This window comes from Primulina eburnea, chromosome 14 (assembly GCF_022965805.1).
Source record: "Primulina eburnea isolate SZY01 chromosome 14, ASM2296580v1, whole genome shotgun sequence".
Classification (NCBI taxonomy): Eukaryota; Viridiplantae; Streptophyta; class Magnoliopsida; order Lamiales; family Gesneriaceae; genus Primulina; species Primulina eburnea.
The window spans coordinates 28,420,820-28,440,752 of NC_133114.1; the positions used below are offsets into that span (position 1 = coordinate 28,420,820).

Genomic DNA, 19,933 nt, shown 5'->3' on the forward strand with positions numbered 1-19,933 from the left:
TATATAAAGCATCTTGCATTTACATTATGAGATAAATATTGATTCAATATATTTTATTTAATATTACAAATTAAAACATAAACAGAATAAAGATGAGAGTGTGAAAAGAATATTGATACGCAAGGTATCAAGGTCGTATAAAATATAAAATAATAAATTTTCTTTAAAAAGTTGAGCGTAGTAGGCCCAACAGGCAACAACCCCCAATAACTTTGCATTTGACCAATTCCTAAACACATTTATAATTAATTATAAATTATAATGTGATTCAAATTACTTTTGTTGGATCTTGGGGTTTTTTTTTTGGGATTTTTTTTCAAGATTATTATTTAGGAAAATAGGATATATTATATTTTATGGAAAATAAAACTATTTCTTAGATATTAAATAATTTAAAAAAAATGTTTGATAGGATACAATATCAGAATAATAAAGTTTACTTTGGGAATTATGTAACTCTTTGATTATTATTTGTTTTCTAAGTTTGGTAGTTGTACGGTCTAATCTAATTATGCTGCTTAATAATGGTATTAAAGGGTGATATTTTGTTTGGGGCCCTCTAATTTTCTTTGAGCAATTGGGACCTCAAGTTTTGACATTATTAGTTTTCCACCCCAGAATTTATACGGAATGTAATGTTTGCCTCTCTACCAAAATATTGTGACTGACTTTGTGCATCGATAATGTATTTTAAATATATTCAAATGTATTTTTGTTATTTAGAAAAAGTAAGGTTATAGACTTCAACTTCTCTTCTTATACGTTTATGTAGTATTTCATGTTAATAAAAATTAATTCGAGTTCACTCAATAATGATTTTATTTGAAATTCGTTTTAATTTGTATTACTAATGTATAAATAAGTATTGTATGAGTTTAATGTTTAATATATTATTTCATTGTAAATAATAAAACTAATCGAAATCTATGTATTTAATTCTGAAGGAAGAGATGAATTAAAAAGAAATTTTGTGTGATGTTTGTTTTTTTGAGGAAAATGTTTTCAAAGAAACAATTTTGAGACGTGAAAAAGTATGTTTATAAGTTCGATCCTGATGTAGTTTTATATATATATGAAACGATGTCTTTTGGATTTTAATCAGAGTTAGATATTTAAATTTTTTGAATAAAATGTATATGGTTGAATAAAATATAATTATTGTTGATAGAAATGTATTTTGGGAGAAAATAAGATGAAAATGAAATGATAATAATAATTGGCATCATTCCTTGAATGAATACCGACAATCACATTATAGTCGCCAGTTGTTATACATGAACATTACACATATGTCGGCATATTTCCTCTGTGCCAACTTGCATGGATTATGAAACACTAACTTCTCCTAACATCAAATAAGTTACTTTTAAACCTAAATAAACCTAAATTCGTTACACGCAATGTTTAATTCGCTTCCGAATTTTGTTTTGAATCGTATTGTAAAGACGACTGTCTGTTTTTATGAAATACATCGGTTTTGGATATTTGATTACTACGAAACTTGTTGTATAAAAATGATGTGATTGTGAACGACGTCGCAATCGACCCACATCGGTTTCGGGGCATCACAATATAAAGTAACATAATCATATCTTTCCTTGTAATTTTTGTTGCAAATCTTATTATTTTCTAGGCATCTTCCATATCGTGCTTTCATGTCGCACCCGATATAAGGTTCTCAGAGACTATAAACATCAGTACCAATTCTCTGGAATTTAATTTGGAAGCTCTCTTGATTTCGGAAAATGAGAGAGAACCGTCTGTGTAGGTCTGTCTAAGTTCTGAAAACCAATGGCACCTCAAATTTGTAATGAATTTGAGGTGCTTTTTTTTTCCCAATTGTCAAAACAACATATCTCTCAATGCAACAAAGTAGAATCATTGGCACTTATTTGTGTCTCTCAACACATCAATCTAATTGAATTAATTAATAGTTCTACCAAGAAACTGAAGTTCTGCACCAAATTTAACATGGAACAAAAAAAAATTTGAATCAGGGTATCCTTTCCTATTTGAATCATAAAGAGTTCTGTCTCCAAGTCTAACCAATAGCTAAAAATTTGAAGTGGTTGCTAACTATAATTCGGAAAAAAAAAAAAAAACTTGGGCTCTTGAACTTGTTGATCGCCACACTTTCCTATTAAGGTTGTGGTGCCTCATTATTTTCGTGGCTCGCTTCCTCCTCCGGTGGCTGAGGCGTGATTTCTTCTGCTGGCGTGTTTCTTGTCTTTGCAGGACTGTACTTTTTCTGCAGTCTATCTTTGTTTTCTTTCCACCATTCTTCTGCTTGTTGCTCGTCAAATTTACGCTTACTGTGGCAATGTGTTAAAAAATCAATGTTCTTCAAAAGCTCTCTCTTCAGAAACTTATCTTGTGTGTAAATTCAGATGAACTCAGCACACGGAACAAATACGACATGAATGCAAATGGAGACTAGCAACTAGAAAACGAACATAACAGGAAAATGTAAAGAACAAGATTCGATGCTCGAGGATCATATAATACAAGAGGCATTAAAGTTGTACCTAAATTGTATCCCTCTGAATATTTTGGTTCCGTTTGAGAGTTGAACAAGCTTGACATAGACACCTGGTTCAAATTGTTCAATAACTTCTGTCCTCCCTTCAGTTCTAGCAGCTCGAGGTGTCCCTGAGTCACTCTCCGTTCTCGGTTCATTTCCTACTCTAGCATTTGAACCAGATGGTTCGCCGGTTTCTTGTAGAGTTCTAATACGATTCTGTGACAGGTCCTGAACTCCTTCACGATCTTCTGATCTATGATTTTCCTTGTTACTAGATTCATGGGCTAATGCCATCTTATCAGAATAATTTGGTGCCTCGTTTGAGCTTTCTGATGGTGAAGTTGGATTGTCTTCAGATGTCTCATTTCCAATCGTGTCCAACAAAAATCTAACTTGAGCACGCACGACTTTAAAAGATTCGCTTTCGGTTATCTCAGGAGGTAACTGCTCTGTTATGTCGTTTAACTGCACAAGGGAAACAAGAAAATGATTCAAACTTTATAATACGTATAATTCCGTCATTTTCAAATACATATGATAACGATGATAAAAAAGATCCATATGATAAATTAAGATATTCATAATTTGAATTACTTGAGTTGTTATTGTTTTGACTGCTTGTGCTGCTTTAAAAATATTAGAAGATCTGTTAGAAGCTAGGGAAGTAGCATCTTCAGAAGCTGTCTTTAACTTCTGAATTTCTGTTTCTTGGGCTTCACTTTTTTGCTTTAAACTCTTGACCTGATTTCAAAAGAACATGGATGTTCATAAACAGTAAAATAACAGATTAAACTTCCACTTGAATGTGTTTAGCAGAGGAAATCCGTACTTGGCCATGAAGTTTAGATATTTCTTGAGTTAGAAGATCATTGGTTTTCTTTAGGCTGTCAATGACACCCCTTGAAAACACTGGAGCCGCAGATCGTGGAGGACTTGGTCTTCTTGAGTATGGGGAAGCTGGTCTTGAGTTGGACTGGGATGGAGTATGAACCTGTAGTTGTTGAATCTGTGGTGCTGATGTGATGACAGGCTTTAAAGCATATTGAAGAGCACTGAGTGAACTTGGGAAAGCAACATCTTTTAGCTGCAAAAGTGACGGAACTTGAGATGCTCGAATGATGGAATAATTATCAGATTGTGTCCCGGTCTTCACCTCGAGATACTTGATTGGTTCAACTGTAGGCGGCGATAGAAGAAGTCTTGAAGTTCTTGCCTCTCCTCTATCTGCTCTACTACTCATATCTACTGACCGTCGAGGCCCTGAGGCTCTACGACTAAAAGTACCAACAATTCCAGCTTCTGCAGCCTTTTTAAGTTTCAGGTAGCACGAATCACACACTCGGTGCGGTTTCCCTGGAGTTGGGGCAAGAGCTGCTTTCAAAGCTTTTTTTGAGCTACAAGCATGGCAATGCACTAATCCACAGTTGTAACAGTTATGTCGTTTTCGAGTAAAACCAAATGCTTGCCTACACCCAGTGCAAAACGATTGGTCCGCACCAGAAACCCATTTGTGGATGCAAATACTAGCAGTATAATTTGATCCACAAGCAATATTCCTCACGTGTCGGTCTTTAATGGCTTCAACCAGCGTTGGAGTATTCCTATCATCAACATTGCCATGGCCTAATCTTCCGTTAGCTCCTTTTCCCCAAGTGAATACTTCACTTCTCGACGTGAGAACTGCTACATGATGTGCACCACATGATATTTGTTCCACAAACTCTCCCACGAGCCTATCTTGTATTAAACACGGTGATTTTCCATCAGACTGGGGATTTCCCAACTGTCCGAACGAATTGCTTCCCATAGTAAAGACATGACCGGATGTTGTAAGGGCAACAGTTGTGTTATGCCCACATGCTAACTGATGGATGTTATAATCTATAAGAGCAGATACACAGGTCGGAACAAGATATGTCTCCTTGTTTCCATGACCAAGTCGATTTTTATCACCGTCACCCCAAGTGAAAAGCTTTCTCGAGGAAACAACACTTGCACCTGACTGATTCGTAACTTCTACAATAGCAGCGGTATGCCATACACCACAAGAAACAGCCAAAGTTTTCAGTCCATTTAACGATTGGACCTCCCTTGGGTATGTAATGCTTTCACGACCACCGTGGCCAAGAGCACCAAATGTCCCATCACCAAATGTAAAGAGTTTTCCAGTTGAAGTCGCGAGTGCTGAATGCCATGTCCCACATGCAACTGATAGAACTTGGAGGCCTTCTAAAGGCCCAGAAACTCGTTTAGGTATCCAATGGCTGACGTCATTCCCATGGCCAAGAAGTCCAGCATTGTAGGTACCATCTCCCCAAGTATATAAATCACCAGATGTTGATAAGGCACATGTGTGAAACTCTCCACAGGCTACAAAGTCAATATTCGTAACAGCCAAAAATTCTACAAGTTTAGGGCGACTAAAGTCTTTTTCGATTCCATGACCCAATCTTCCTCCAGATTCTTCACCCCATGTAAACACCTCGCCTTGTCTTGTAACAAGAGCAACATGGCGAACGCCACAAGCAATTTGGTGAACGTCAAGAACTACATTTGATTCCAATGGTTTAGGAATTAAGACATCATTTTTTATTGGAAATGAATTCCCAGTTCCATCCGTGGCACCTCCATCAGACCAAATCTCTCCCCATACATAAACATCACCAAGCGATTCTATATCATCTGGTCCAGAACCTTGACTGGAACAACTAGGAGTACTCGAGACACTAATACGAAAACCATCTGTACCACTTGTTCTTATTTGCATGTTTGCACACTCAGACCCCACATGTGAGCTTGAGTTGTTCAAGTTATTGTTAAAATCTGCAAAGGATTTACCACGGGGTAAACTTGAAGTGTATTCAAGCGACGCTCCAAAGGGACGATTATCTTGAATGATATCACCAAAACCAGTTAACTGCACATGCATAAACATTAAAAAATAAGTAATATAATATGGGAAAATGTTGGTGTAACAAAGAAACAACAGTATATGAAGACGAGGGACGAAATAAAATTTTTACATCAGAAATGTCACTTCTAGTACGTTTACTGCGTGCTTGGCCAGTTGAAATTAAGGTCTTCAAGCCACCGAGCCAGAGCTCAGATTCAACTTTGTCCTTGCAGATCTACAAAGTGTAAAATGATACAGTAAATAAGCAGAACACTAGTTTTTACCTGTTCGAGAACACTGGAAGGCCTAGAATACATCACATCATTCACCCTATTGAGGTTTCATTTAACTAGAAAAATTGCGACCACTTACAAGATCGAGAGATCTATCACCGTTATTGTATATGAGTGAGAATGACAAGTACTCCTTCTCTGGGCGCAAATATCTTTTGAAAACAGGCTGCAGAACATAGTTTTGAAACAGTCAGATCAGTTTATATCTCCATAAATATCCAATGTTTAGTACAGACAATACATAAACTGCATGAACATTTTTTTTGCTTACGGTTCTCTGTCCAGGTATGATCCGTAAAACGGAAGATAACTTCAAATGTCTTTCTTCTTTATGCGAATACCAGATTAATGTTGTTTCGTCCTACAATTACAACCAATCCATAGTATGGAATTTTATTCCAATCTTCAAACAACCAAATGAATTGTGCTTTTATGATTGTATAAAATAGGAAAAGTTACATCAAGGTTTTGGAGGATGACCATGTCCATATATACTCACCGGAGAAAGTCTAAACGTGCGAAACTTAGGCTTCCCCTTTCTGCTGTACTTGATTAACTGTGTTCCTTTCTTCAAAGCAATGAGTGCCTTCACAGACATAACAAAATCAAAATTCAGGTGTCAAAGATAAAATGTTGATTTCAAATACAGCACAACAGAGAGCGCAACACGAGAGTCAGAAAAATCTAATGCTTTATTCCACATCGGATTGTGTGAAATGTGTAAATGTGTACAAGGCTATACGATAGACTTCAAATGAATTGAGTTAATCATCTTCATACAAGGAAAACAGAAGCAAAATAGTTGCTAGTTGAGCTTATTGTGTGTAGTCACGTTTGTGCAGCCCATATCGCACGCAACAACCTTCTTTGAGACTAAGGGATGTTGATAATGAAAAAAATCATAACCAAGTAACACGTACAAATGATATTATGATAGGAGTATTAAACAACTCGCCGGATTAATCCATTCATATTCACATAAATGATCCCGAACCGATATTTCTTCTCAATGGCATCTTAGAAATCTTTAGCGAATCAACAAGAATACACAACTTAAATAAGTACTCATGCATTCTTATTATCCATGATTGTGTTTAAATCAAATCATCACTTTATCCGAATGTGGAACACTCTCAGATTCCCTCCTCGACATACTCTGGTTTATTTTGATTATGGAAATAAAGAAGAAAAAACCAACCATGGTTACCTGCTCGGTATCACGATCAGGGTTGCCATAACTAGCAGGATCTGCCATTCCATCTGAAACAAACCTTGGGTATCCAACAGATGAACCTACTTAACGTCACAGGCATCCGTACAGTCTCCATAGATGTTCCCAATGCAATCTTCTCTGGTCAATCATTAATTTCCCAGAAACGAAAACATGCAAATGCTCGACAAATATTCAAGATTATCGTGTTTCCTCCCGATCTAGAAGAATGCGGAGAGATCCAGGGAAATTACGAGTAACCCTCCAAGGATCAACCGGTGATCATAGAAGAAAACAGGAATTTGAGGGAATTCATGATGTTCTGCCTGAAATGTGAAATGGGTTGATTAGTTAGGACAGTTTTGAATCATGGGAGAAGAAAGGGGACGAGGTGGAGAGAGAAGAGGTGACATGAGTTTAGGAAAATGTTGGCAGCTGAAGAGTGTTGTGCCCGAATTTGGCGCGCTTATTTGGTCGTTTTAACTACCTTATAAATGCATCACGCGCTAAATGTATCCGCTATTAATTAAAAATAGATAATATTTGAAAATTTGTTATTCTTTGTATTTATTTATTAAATTAAATAAAAAAATATTACATATATATGTGTGTGTGTGTAATATATGCGTGTGTGTAATATATGCATTAATTATGAACAAAAACTTTTACAACAAAAAAATGCACTAATTAAATGTAAATAATGACGAAAATAAACAAAGTCGATCGTGTTTCGTTCAGGGAAAAAAATCTAGTGTATCAATTGATGTAATACTCCCACTTATATTAGCGATTAATTATTATATTAGAATTTTGTTGGTGTGATGATTTTTTAAACATGTTAAATTACATAGGTACCAACAAATTATGACAAAAATTTGTGTGAGACGGTCTCACGGATCGTATTTTGTGAGACAGATCTCTTATTTGGGTCATCAATGGAAAATTATTACTTTTTATATTAAGAGTATTACTTTTTATTGTGAATATCAGTAGAATTGATATGTCTCACAGATAAAGATTCGTAAAACTGTCTGACAAGAGCCCTACTCACAAATTATGAATATAACATAAAATGTGGGTTGCGGAAGAATAGGTAAATAAGGTAATTTAGCCATGTATTGAACTAATTATTAGCTCTTATGTATTAGCAATTCAATTTAGCGTCCACACGTATAACTTTCGGCTGACCGATTCAATTTAGCGTCCGATGACATATAAATGGTGAAGGTCAAATAGCGCTTTTTATAATCTGATCGATTTTGCAGATCTCGAAAATGAAAGTTGGTGGCACTTTAAACCAAAATATTATAGTGAATAAAAAAAATTTATGTAAAGAGAACGTAGCTGTGAAGTGGGGTGAAATTCAAGAAAACTAGAATTGCCATTCAATTGCTTAAAAAATGAAAGAAGAAAGAATGGGAATTCAATCGGGGTCTCAGCTTCTTGCTGCCACATACCAAAAACCATCATCCTTATGTGTAGATTCAAGAAACCATCTTCGATCCATGCAGAACAAACAAACGCACATGCAGAGACCCCCAAAAGCCATCTGTTTTCCCATCACTTTACGTGTCAAATCCAAATGAAATCCTTCACTGCTATAAATTTCAACACTTTCAGTTCGCCACTTCACCCACCGAGAATATTCTCATTCTATACGTTCAGCCATGGCTAATTCACTTATGCTTCCTCTTAGCCTTGTGTTAATGTTCTTGTTCCACGGCTGCATAGCTCAACTTGAACTTCCACAGCGGCAGTTCTGGCAGAATTTGCAGGAGCAGCAGCAGCATCGCCTCCGGGCCAAGACCCAATGCCGGATTGAACGGCTGAATGCTCGTGAACCCAACCGCAAGTACGATTGTGAGGCCGGAAGTTACGAGATTTGGGATTCAAATAGTGAGGAATTTGAGTGTGCTGGTATTGAGTTTGTTCGGTATGTGATCCAGCCCAAGGGCCTGTTTCTTCCTCACTACACTAATGCCCCTCAACTTTTCTACGCTACTGAAGGCAGGTTTTTATATACCCGTCGGCGCATGCGTTATTATGAATAATTTAATGTGTTCGAGATCAACTTTTTAATGTGTTAATGCACGTGGGCAAACTTTACAGGAAGTGGGATCCATGGAGTCGTGTTTCCAGGGTGTGCTGAGACATTCGAATCAGGCTCTAGCTTCTCTTCAGAGGGTAGTGAATCCAAATACCACCGGGATCGCCACCAGAAGCTTCGGAGGTTCCGAAAAGGAGATGTCCTGGCTATGCCTCAGGCCCTCACCTACTGGATTTATAATGACAGGGACACCCCGATCACCCTTGTGGCACTTGTTGACGTTGGTAATGATAACAACCAACTTGATTTGCAATTCAGGGTAAGATATAAATAATCAATAATTTCAAGAAACTTATTCTTTGCGTTAGTTTTGGGCGTTTCAGACAAAAATCTACTCTTGGTTGTGTAGAAATTCTTCCTAGCTGGAAACCCGCAAGCATCCCAAAGCCAAGGTGAATACAGACAGAGCAGGAAGTCAAGAGAACATGGATCCCAAGGCGGGAGAGGTCGTGAGGAAGAGCAGGAAAAGGGGAACATCTTCGCTGGGTTTGATCAGGACCTTCTGGCAGAAGCTTTTGATGTCGACACACAAACAATAAGGAAGTTGCAAGCCAGGGAAGACAATCGGGGCGTCATAGTCCGTGCAGAGAAGCTCCGTTTGGTTTTACCCGAGTTTGAAGAAGAGCGAGGAGGAGGAGGAGAGCATGGGAGTGGACGATACAATGGACTTGAGGAAACATTTTGCTCCGTAAAGATTAGGGAGAACATAGATCATCCTGCCAGGGCCGATGTGTACAACCCACGTGGCGGACGTCTGAGCACGGTCAACAGCCATTCTCTTCCTATTCTCAGCTACCTCCGCCTTAGTGCTCAGAAAGGTGTCCTCTATAAGGTAAGAAATTGGCAAGTCATTCCAAATTCTAGATCACTATTAATTTGTGCCTTTTATCATTGTTGTGTCGTTAGGAGAATTGAGATTGTCTGCTAGATTTAAGAAGTTATGATACAACTATAAGGTAATAACTTTTTTTATCCGCAGAACGCTATAATGACCCCACACTGGAGCGCGAACTCCCACAGCGCAATGTATGTCACCAGAGGAAGCGCAAGGATTCAAGTGGTCGGAAACGGAAGACGCGTGTTTGATGAGAACGTAAACCAAGGACAGCTTCTTGTCGTGCCACAAAACTTTGTCGTAATAAAGAAAGCAAGCAATGAAGGCTTCGAATGGATCACATTCAAGACTAACGATAATGCAATAAGCAACCAACTTGCCGGGCGTCTCTCCGCCATCCGGGCCATGCCTATCGATGTTTTGACAAATGCATACCGCATTTCGAGGGATGATGCCACAGATTTGAAGTATAAAAGAGAAGAAGCAATACTATTTAGTCCAGGGTCAAGGTCTCCAGAATATGATGCTTAAATATATGTTGTCAAAAAAGTGGAATGAGTGAAGGTTACTTTCTCTTTGTTTGAGAGAATAAATTAAATAATCACCTTATGGCGGTATCGAGTCTGCTTGTTTAATCCGGCACTGTGGTTTATGTTCTATGCGTGCTAGTAATAATTTTTTTTTAAAAAGGTTTTTACTTTCTTGAAATGGCCTGAATTAATATGTATCTGCGAGTAACTTGAACTACGTACGTACTGGCAAGCAAATCATTGAGTTTCAAGAATCTCACGAACAATTCAATATCCTCTATTTCGTTATCATATTGAGCTTAATTAATAATAATCTTTATTTGTCAATTTATTGCAGACATAAATTATTGGAAAAGTCTACAAGTTTGTTTGCGCCACACCATCAACAAAACTCTTGTCAATTTGGAGGCATAAATGCCTTTCGACGCCATGCAAAATAAGTCTTCATCTGCTCTTTAGATGGCATATATTCACCCTTGATTGCCTCATGATCAAGAAAATTATGAATCCAAGCTATTAAGGCGGGATATTTCGAGGGATCAAGAATCTTCAAACACGCGATTTCCTCCCAAACAGGTAACATGTACGAAATGAATCCCAGCGTTAGATCTAAGTATCCAATTGTTTCACCCCCGAAAAACATCTTCCCTTTAAGAATTTCTTCCATCGTTTGCAGTGCATCCATCGCCAATTTCAATCTTTCTTCTTGTATCTCTCCTTCTGAACAAAGGACTCCCCACAAACCTCCTAAAACCTGAAGAAAACAAGTATTTTTCCATTTGAGGCGTAGCTAGCCCATATGGCCATATCCATCACAATTCACAAATGATTTAAAACTCATGACGCCATATGTCGTCATTGAATATTGCAGAAATCAAAGCTATCTTTGGTATCTATTCTAGAACCGAAACCAAAATAATCGACTACTGAGTTATTCTAAAACTTATAACATCAGTTAGAAGTTCAGCTTCAAGTTCGAAAAATTTCTACTCCACACGAAAAGTTAAGAAACTTGGAAAAAGATCGAGTACTCTGTGAACGTTAGTCCGGATTCATGTAAAATGTTAAATTACAAGAATTACCTTCTCTTCGGCAAATTTAACCCAAAAGCGTGCTTGGGCTCTTTCGAGAGGATGTTGAGGCAGCAAGGGGTTATTTTTCCAAGCCTCGTCGATGTATTCCAGTATAATGCACGACTCTGGCAAAGGTTTTCCATGGTGAACAAGAACTGGGACCCTGGCATGCACAGGGTTGAGCTCGAAAAGCGAAGGACTCTTGTTGAATATATCTTCTTCTATGTATTCATATTCGACTCCCTTTAGTTTCAGTGCCCACCTCACTCTGTGCACGTATGGGCTAACCCAGAACCCTAAGATTTTCACACCCTTTTGGTTTTTCATTGATTGGTTATCTATGCATGGGAGGAAGATGGATGCCACGCCTATTAATAAGGGGAAACGAATAATTTAGTTGAAACGTTTAAGTTTGACTGTTGAAATTTATTGACTCGTGTTATAGTTCTTGTATTGAATTGAAAATATCAATCGAATTTGAATTTGTATACTTATTATTATTATATTATTAAATTTGAGCCTCTTGTATTAAAAGGACAATTTGAAAGAAGACATTTAATCTGTGCAGAGATCACAATTTTTCCCAATTGTAGGGTCGCTGAGAAAACCCGAACTGGGAATAGAGATTTTTGGTTTTTTTCAGGTTCGGGTGTGAGGATTTTTTAAAATCTTATAAATAGTTCTAAGCGTGTATGAGGACACTATCTTCATTTTTGAACTCGTACCGAAAATAATGTTAAGATTGAAACTTTGACCTAACTCAACCCTAAAAGCTAGCTCAAGGGGGTGGATTCTCCAAGCCCATATATACAACTCTCAGGTCATTTATCCCACCGATGTGGGACAATTAACACACACCTCTCACGCCCAGGAATGAACATCCCGCCCAGGAATGAACATCTGGAGCGTGGAGTTTACAAATGACCCAATTATGATCAGAACGGGTGGTCTAATTATAAGCAGTCCAACACAAACGGTGGAACTCGGGCTCATGGTAGATATAACTCAACCTCAAAAGCTAGCTCAAGGGGGGAGGATTGTCCAAACCCATACCATGTTAAGAATAAAACTTGGACCTAACTCAACCCCAAAAGGTAGCTCAATGGTGGAGGATCGTCCAAGCCCATGTATACAACTCTCAGGTTATTTATCCAACCGATGTGGGACAATTAACAAATATATTAATAATATGATATTATTTTGTTAAAATATATTGATAATGATCTTCATTAATATCTTTTAAACAAGGATGATGAAGGAGATGTGGATTGATCTCCGCGGGTTGGATTCGAGTTCAGAGATTACCTGAACCCGAAATAGTAGGCATCGGGACGAGAATGAAGGCGGAAATGGAATTAGTGGACGGAAATGAGGATGGGCGGATTCCATGAACCCAAAATAGCAAGCATCGAGAAGGGTATGAAGACGGAGATGAAATTAGGGAATGAAAATAAAGATTAACCCACTCTCACCTCGTTACTATCCCTAAATATATGTGTTCTTTATCGAACAAACATAAACAAGGGTGTTGTTTTTAAAATTTTTATATAGTAAATAACTTTCTTGTCATGATGTTTCTTTTAGTTAATATCAAATATATTTATTTATTATTATTATTATTATTATTATTATTATTATTAAAAGGAGCTATGAGTATCATAAATCCACCGATACAAAATTATCTGATCAATTTCATCCTAATCTTATTCAAGTTTAAACGATCATATCGCTACTTATTTAAAAATTATTATAAAACACAATAATTTATATGAAAATATAATAAATAATTTTACAGATTTAAAATTTAATATAATCTCAATTTTAAAAAAAAATTACTGAGACAAAAAAAAAGTATAAGTATCCATATATATTGTAACGGAGGCTCTCGTTTGAAGTTAAATTGTGTCATATTCACTCGTAGGATGAAATAGGTTCTTGAAAATGGACACATCCATTGTACATTTTAGTTTTTCGTGACCAAATTGATCTTTACCACCTTTTCCATATATATTTTATTATATATTATCGTGTTAAATGGGACCTGCATTATTATCCAAATTGATCAAGGCAAAAACTTGTGTGAAACGGTCTTACGGGTCGTATTTGTGAGACGGACCTCTTATTTGGGCTACCCATGAAAATGTATTACTTTTTATGCTAAGAGTATTACTTTTTATTGTGAATATGAGTAGGGTTGACCCGTGTCACAGATTATGATCCGTGAGACGATCTCATTTGAGACTCACTCATTGATCATTACACCTTTTGCATATTCATTTTATTATATTATTGTGTTAGTGCTTCATGATTATTTTTGAATTGATATAAACATACTATTCATAATAATGTCATCGTTCGATTCGCGAGATAAAATTATTTAAAAAATGTGATATAGGGGTGATAAATTAATTAATATGAATATAAATAATGATTTGTAACTTCATTTTTTTTTTTAAATTTGATACAAAAATTAGATTAAATAAAAAAATATAATCAACTAATATTTCGCACTAAACAATGTTTAATATTATCAAATCCTTTTTGAAAACAAATTGGGGACTCGGTTTGGGCCTCTAGATTGCGTACATCAGATTTTTTAACCTGGCCCGATCGGATTTAGAAATTAGGGTTGGGTTTTTAGGTCATTACACTAATTAATTTAGGTTTTTTTCCCCCTTAAAAAAGAACAAAGAAATTAAGGTTATATTTGGACTCGAATCCTCGATGCATTTCATTCGATTTGCAGTTTGAGTAAAATGAACTAACTCATTTGATGAGGTTCTGATCCAAAGACTAAATTAGGGTAAATACGTAAGAACCCACTAAATTAGGGTAAATTGCTTGAATTTGATGAAAATCGTCATACATGATAATTAATTATGATAATGGTATATGCTTGATATTTTGGAAAAAAAAAATAATAATGATGAATATTTAAAAATTATAGTATGTGAGAATTGGTGAGTTTTTTTTAACATTATAAAAATGATAAATGAGTAAATTTTAAATATTAGTAAGAGCATTAATTCTTTTTCTTTTGTAAATATAAATTAATCAGTATACAAATATATATGTGAAGATAATATAATTTATATTGCATAAGCTTGTGTATGGGAAAAAAGTTTTTTTTTTTTTAAATGTTTAGCTTTGAAATTTGTATGTGGGGATAGACATCGGGTAAGGTTATTATTAGGTTCGTTTTTACGGGTTGAGGAGTCATTTCGACCATTCTAATTCAATCATATCAAATATTCGATATTTTATCATATTGTGTTACTTATCCTTGTGTTATATATCGACATATTCCATTTCACATCAATATAAATGTCGATGGCCCTGCATTTGTGGTTCTAGTGCTTTGTTTAGATATTGTATTTATTATGGAAGTGAACGATTAAATTAATATTGAGTGAGTTTTATGCGAGACCGTCTCACACGAATTTTTGTGATTAATATTTATTACATTTTTCTTCGAAAGAGTATTATTTGAAGTTTTGAACTTTCATTCATTCAAACTTGGTGGATGAGAATTGATTTTATTTTTTCCTACAGATCCGTAGCATATTTGACTAGAATAACCCTCCTACTTGGAACTTTTTTTTTATCGCTTTATAAAAAGACTTGAAACAATGTTTCCTTTTGAGGACTTTGGAATATTTCCCCACACAATGCAAGATTATGTCTAGAGCTGTCGAAACGAGTCTGACCCGCCAGTTTGTTCTGTTGGAAAAACCTCGACCCACCCGACATGTATTGGGTTGTGAGTTAGGCGAGTCAACAATCCAATTTTTTTAAAATAAAAATTAATATCCCTTCTTAATCTTATCTCCATGTTCTTAATAAAAAAATTGATGAAATTGACTATTAACATGACTAAAAAAGTTGAGCCTATATTTGGCCTGTGAAATGATAGATTAAAATTATTGATAGAAAATATCAACTTATGTATCTATTTATGATTAAATATGAATAATTATAATAACTAAATATATAATTTTAATATTTTTTTATATCTTTTTAGTTTTTCCCCACCAATAATGGAGTATAGTGTTTGTTATATTTTTTGCTTCACAAAACCAATTTACTACTTCGATTTTTATCTTTATTTTTGAGTACTCTTAATTTAATTTTGGAAATAATAAAAACGAAATCATATCTAACTTGGTTACACATTAAGCACAACATTATTTTGGAAATAATAAAAACGAAAAACAATAATATTGTAATTATTACTAAACTTTATTTAATAGTAACATTCAAAATATTATTGCTATTTTAATTATTAAAGTAAATGCATATTTTAAAATTTATTTCTAATAAATATATTTAAATTTATTTTAATAAATTTAAAATTTGGTCATTACAATAAAATTTACAAAATTAATTCATCATTTTAAAATTATACCAAATATCATGTTATTTATCTCAACATACTATTAATACATATCTCTCATTTTTTAATCACTCTAATTACTAATCATTTACTTATCTCATCACACATACCAAACGGAGCTTTGGCATAAAACTAATATTTTTTCATGGATGACCCAAGTAAAATATATGTCTCACAAAATACGACATGTGAGATCGTCTCACACAAATTTTTGTCTACCTTTAAATGCTAAAACCATAACCTAACCTGCTATCTTTTAATGTCAGGTTGGTCGACCCGACGAACCAAAACCAAATTGACTGTTTTGATTATGTCTTTTGTTCAGCTCAACAAAGCATCATTTTATGAACCAATTCCATCTAATTTTATGTACCAATAATAATTTTTATATCATAATCTCAAAAGATCACTTATTTTGACTCTCAAAACATATACTGTATAGATATTAAGTATCAAAAGCAATGGTAGTGCTTTAATTACCTAAGTTTCCTTGGTGTCATCATCATTGTTGAAGTTAGTCTAAAGCAATAAATTGTCAAAAATAGCGAGCCATCTCGATAATTTTAAATTTGACTAATGCAGGAAATCTGACGTATTTATAAACCCAATTGATTTAAGTAGCCCCGCCACAATTATTATTTATTATTAGGAATCGTTACAAGGTGAAATAAGTCTAATCTAATTTCCAACCCCGATCATCAAAAGAACTTGGAAAGGTCAAATTAAATCTCCCGTTATCTAAAATGAAAACCCAAAATAACACTTCAGAATTCCGGTAAATCTTGAATGCCTCCATCCCTACTCAACAGATTGTACCAAAATTTCAAGCTATCATCAGATCTCGGACCAATTTCCACACTTTGGATAGGATTTAATGGACTCGGGCACTCAACTTGGTCGATTGATAATTCTTCGGACCAAAAACTTTCGTCGATACGAGGGAAATATTCCGACGAATAATCGATTTCTTCGTCTTTGATAAAGACCATCTTCTTCTTCCCCGTCGAAGAATCCGTCACGGATGACATCTCGCTAGAGCATTGTTGCGGGCTGGTACCGACATTTTGTTTAACAGGGTCGGAATAATTAGTATCTTTTGCGACTTTGGTGTCAGCCGGGCGTCTCTTGGAGTCCCGGGAGGACTCGTGATTCTTGAGCCGTTTCTTCAATTGGGTATGCCAAACATTTTTAATTTCGTTATCCGTGCGTCCCGGCAGCCTAGCAGCAATTGCCGACCATCTGGTACACAATTTTCACATGAGATCACCTTCGCACTGATTGGCAAATGTCAAGATTCATATGTTTGTTTCCAATTTTTGAACATTAATTAAAAGATTGGGACATTTGAAGAGTTGACAAAGGTGGTCGTGAATCCAACAACAACACATAACCAGTACGTGCATAGTTAGTTATTGGCATCAACACTTGTAATAAGATTAATTTATTCACTGCCATGAAAGGGAATCTTGGAGATCTTGTTGGGTAAGAGGTTCGCTAGCTAAATCCAAGCACGGCACTTTTAAAGAGATGGGATCTATTAGTTGTTTATTTCCCTTGAAAATTACTCTCAGATTCCGTCCCGAATATATACTAATTATCTATATTAATATTATTTTAACAATCTAAATAAGTTTTTATATCATATTAGTTCATTCATTAATGTTTTGACTAACATATATAATGTACATATATGTATATATAAATGATTTTTTTTAATTTCAATAAATGATTACATTTGACATTAAATAAATGAGTATTAATAGATTTCTCGATTGAAAAAAAACGTGAAATATTGTGAAAGACGAAGGATTATTATATATGTCAATTTTGTTTGTAGTGAGTAATTTTTTATATGCGTGACGTGTTAGAATTAAATTTTATAGTATAATAATAATAATAGTTGTCGAGCGTGCATGCTTCGTGTTGAATTAATGTTTTTTGTCAATGTCCCTCGTTTGTATGTCATTATGCATTGTGTGTGTGTATGATTGCGACTAGTGAGGTTATGAGCACCGATGGGCGATGGCTACAAAATTCGAAAAACAAAAATACAATGAATTTGACCTGATGCATAAAATTTTGAAATATTAATAGAAAGGCCCCACTCGTTTTTCCATAACTGAAACTAGTTTTAAACATTTAAAACGAAAAAAAAAATTTAAATCTTTTTTTTTAAAAAAATATAGTGACTGTTTTACTTTGATTTCCAGTATTAGATAATTTAAAATTTCTAAACATGTATAAAAACATTGTTTGACTCGTGAAATGAATTCAAAATATAATGAAATTAAAAAAAAACTAAGACAAAATAACTATTTTTTTTAACTCAAATTACTATAAAACTTGATTCAAAAGCGAATCCCAAACGCAGCCTAAGATTAATTACATGATTTGATATAGCTAGCCACGATATGGTTTAGTCTTTCTTTTAAAACAAAAGAATAATTGCTTTCTCCATCGCTACATTTTCAAGAAAGTCGTTTCATCACAACAAGCCTACAAGAAATTAACACAGAAAACAAACCAAACATATCCTATGTTTTTTGTTTTTCGTCATCACTTTCAATGGATACTACCAAATCTTGGTGGTGACATATACAGAGTAGATTAAATTTTGTGCGGAATGTAACGATGTTAGAATAATTCTTTTGTTTCAAAATTAATGTTTAATTTAGAGCGTGACGGTTGAATATCTGAATTAATTGCGGTGTCTAATTAGTACATACCTGTTACCGAGCATCTCATGCAAGTTAATGATGGTTTCTTCTTCTTCTTTGCTGAAATTTCCTCTCTTAATGTCTGGCCTCAAATAGTTGATCCACCTAAGTCTGCAACTCTTGCCACATCTCAAAAGACCTGCGTAAAACATCAATTATAACACGAACAACAAAAACAATCTTAGTCGCAGGAATATATATCATGAAATTAAGGAAGAAACCCTTTTCAGAAATATGATTTCATTATGCAAAAAAAGAGTTGATTTCTTGATTAAAAAGGATGAAACTTGAATGAACCTGCTTGTTTGGGGAGTGCTCGCCAATTGGCATGCCCGTTTCTCTGAATGAAAGAGACCAAGACCTGATCTTCCTCGGGGCTCCACGGCCCTTTCTTGAGTCCTGTTTTCTCACAGCAAGGCGCTCTCACCATTGCTTGATGATTTTATGGGCACCTTTATTTTGCTTCTCTTTCTCAAATATATCTGCGTTTGTTGATTTCTCTGCTTTGATTTGTCACCTTTTTCTCTCTCTCTCTCTCCTTGGAAATTAGGAATAAGCCTGCTGCATATGCCAAAGGTGGGTATTTATTATCCCAGCACTGTTTGAGTACATAGCGCAGCATCTTTCTCGTACATGCAAATTGATACTAATTTGGAGCATATATATTCTGATCTCCCATAATTCTTTTTAAAAATCTGATTTATTAATTCTACTAATTATTTCATGGATCATATATGTTAATTATCTTCAAAATTAAACAATATAATATAATTATTGGCTTCAAGGAAAAAAAAAAGACAGGATAAATTATTGTTTTAAAAATATTTAATTCGTGCATGAAGTTTTTGTTCTTTTATAAAGGATTGTCGGTGGCACATAACATTTAAAAGAATCGCTCTCCTATGCTCTTGTCTAATGTTAAGGGAGTGTTTGCGATAGATTCTGATTTCAGAGAAGTGATTAAATTTATATATAATGATTAAATGTGAAAAAATCAGAAGTAAATAGTATTTGAAAACAAAAGTGAAAAGCTGAAAAGGAGAAGTTGATAGTGTCTGATAAATAATTGAAATAAACATATGTATGCTCATTTAATTTAATTGAAGTTTATATATAATTGATTTCCTTTAAAAATACTCGATCTATTTCTAATGATACAAAAAGATATAGCTTGATTCGGAAATTAATAAAATAATAAAAATAAACATCATTGATGTTGTTTGCTCGTGGTCGTGTTGCATAAAAAAATTTAGGGGTTTGGCATGCATGATCGATGCGGCATAACTTTTTATAATACTAGCTATCATCTCTGAAGATTGAGATTCACGTGGGCTTCCAGTCTGTATGGTATATTATATTTC

At 34.8% G+C, this 19,933-nt stretch overlaps 4 protein-coding genes across 4 annotated transcripts; 1 reads left to right on the forward strand and 3 right to left on the reverse strand.

Annotated features, from left to right (window-relative positions):
- Nucleotides 1–1,892: 1,892 nt before the first annotated feature.
- LOC140813282 (PH, RCC1 and FYVE domains-containing protein 1-like) lies at nucleotides 1,893–7,331 on the reverse strand. Its single transcript, XM_073171780.1, has 9 exons — nucleotides 6,915–7,331; nucleotides 6,207–6,293; nucleotides 5,979–6,068; nucleotides 5,787–5,873; nucleotides 5,545–5,649; nucleotides 3,351–5,438; nucleotides 3,116–3,262; nucleotides 2,526–2,986; nucleotides 1,893–2,312 (listed from the first exon to the last, which is right to left on the reverse strand). The coding sequence occupies exons 1-9, from the start codon at nucleotides 6,960–6,962 to the stop codon at nucleotides 2,141–2,143; spliced, it is 3,285 nt and encodes a 1,094-aa protein (XP_073027881.1). The 5' UTR covers nucleotides 6,963–7,331; the 3' UTR covers nucleotides 1,893–2,140.
- Nucleotides 7,332–8,532: 1,201 nt separating this feature from the next.
- Nucleotides 8,533–10,537, forward strand: LOC140813204 (11S globulin seed storage protein Ana o 2.0101-like). Its single transcript, XM_073171679.1, has 4 exons — nucleotides 8,533–8,928; nucleotides 9,031–9,283; nucleotides 9,374–9,856; nucleotides 10,004–10,537. The coding sequence occupies exons 1-4, from the start codon at nucleotides 8,585–8,587 to the stop codon at nucleotides 10,388–10,390; spliced, it is 1,467 nt and encodes a 488-aa protein (XP_073027780.1). The 5' UTR covers nucleotides 8,533–8,584; the 3' UTR covers nucleotides 10,391–10,537.
- Nucleotides 10,538–10,650: 113 nt separating this feature from the next.
- On the reverse strand, nucleotides 10,651–11,874 carry LOC140813205 (glutathione transferase GST 23-like). The gene is made up of 2 exons (XM_073171680.1): nucleotides 11,472–11,874; nucleotides 10,651–11,143 (listed from the first exon to the last, which is right to left on the reverse strand). The coding sequence occupies exons 1-2, from the start codon at nucleotides 11,787–11,789 to the stop codon at nucleotides 10,787–10,789; spliced, it is 675 nt and encodes a 224-aa protein (XP_073027781.1). The 5' UTR covers nucleotides 11,790–11,874; the 3' UTR covers nucleotides 10,651–10,786.
- A 4,539-nt stretch (nucleotides 11,875–16,413) lies between these two features.
- LOC140812080 (transcription factor MYB30-like) lies at nucleotides 16,414–19,181 on the reverse strand. The gene is made up of 3 exons (XM_073170275.1): nucleotides 18,870–19,181; nucleotides 18,582–18,711; nucleotides 16,414–17,094 (listed from the first exon to the last, which is right to left on the reverse strand). The coding sequence occupies exons 1-3, from the start codon at nucleotides 19,000–19,002 to the stop codon at nucleotides 16,620–16,622; spliced, it is 738 nt and encodes a 245-aa protein (XP_073026376.1). The 5' UTR covers nucleotides 19,003–19,181; the 3' UTR covers nucleotides 16,414–16,619.
- Between the last annotated feature and the right edge of the window lie 752 nt (nucleotides 19,182–19,933).

Excerpts from the sequence above, each read along its gene's own strand:
- LOC140813205 (XM_073171680.1), bottom strand. The coding sequence starts at position 11,789 with ATGAAAAACCAAAAGGGTGTGAAAATCTTAGGGTTCTGGGTTAGCCCA. Across the intron at positions 11,144-11,471 it reads TTAAATTTGCCGAAGAGAAG|GTTTTAGGAGGTTTGTGGGG; the intron begins GTAATTCTTGTA and ends TGTTTTCTTCAG.
- LOC140813282 (XM_073171780.1), bottom strand. The coding sequence starts at position 6,962 with ATGGCAGATCCTGCTAGTTATGGCAACCCTGATCGTGATACCGAGCAG. Across the intron at positions 3,263-3,350 it reads TATCTAAACTTCATGGCCAA|GTCAAGAGTTTAAAGCAAAA; the intron begins GTACGGATTTCC and ends TTTTGAAATCAG. Across the intron at positions 2,987-3,115 it reads TCAAAACAATAACAACTCAA|TTAAACGACATAACAGAGCA; the intron begins GTAATTCAAATT and ends TCCCTTGTGCAG.
- LOC140813204 (XM_073171679.1), top strand. The coding sequence starts at position 8,585 with ATGGCTAATTCACTTATGCTTCCTCTTAGCCTTGTGTTAATGTTCTTG. Across the intron at positions 8,929-9,030 it reads TTCTACGCTACTGAAGGCAG|TGGGATCCATGGAGTCGTGT; the intron begins GTTTTTATATAC and ends CTTTACAGGAAG. Across the intron at positions 9,857-10,003 it reads AGAAAGGTGTCCTCTATAAG|AACGCTATAATGACCCCACA; the intron begins GTAAGAAATTGG and ends TTTTATCCGCAG.
- LOC140812080 (XM_073170275.1), bottom strand. The coding sequence starts at position 19,002 with ATGGTGAGAGCGCCTTGCTGTGAGAAAACAGGACTCAAGAAAGGGCCG. Across the intron at positions 18,712-18,869 it reads AGCACTCCCCAAACAAGCAG|GTCTTTTGAGATGTGGCAAG; the intron begins GTTCATTCAAGT and ends TGTTTTACGCAG. Across the intron at positions 17,095-18,581 it reads CATGAGATGCTCGGTAACAG|ATGGTCGGCAATTGCTGCTA; the intron begins GTATGTACTAAT and ends ATTGTGTACCAG.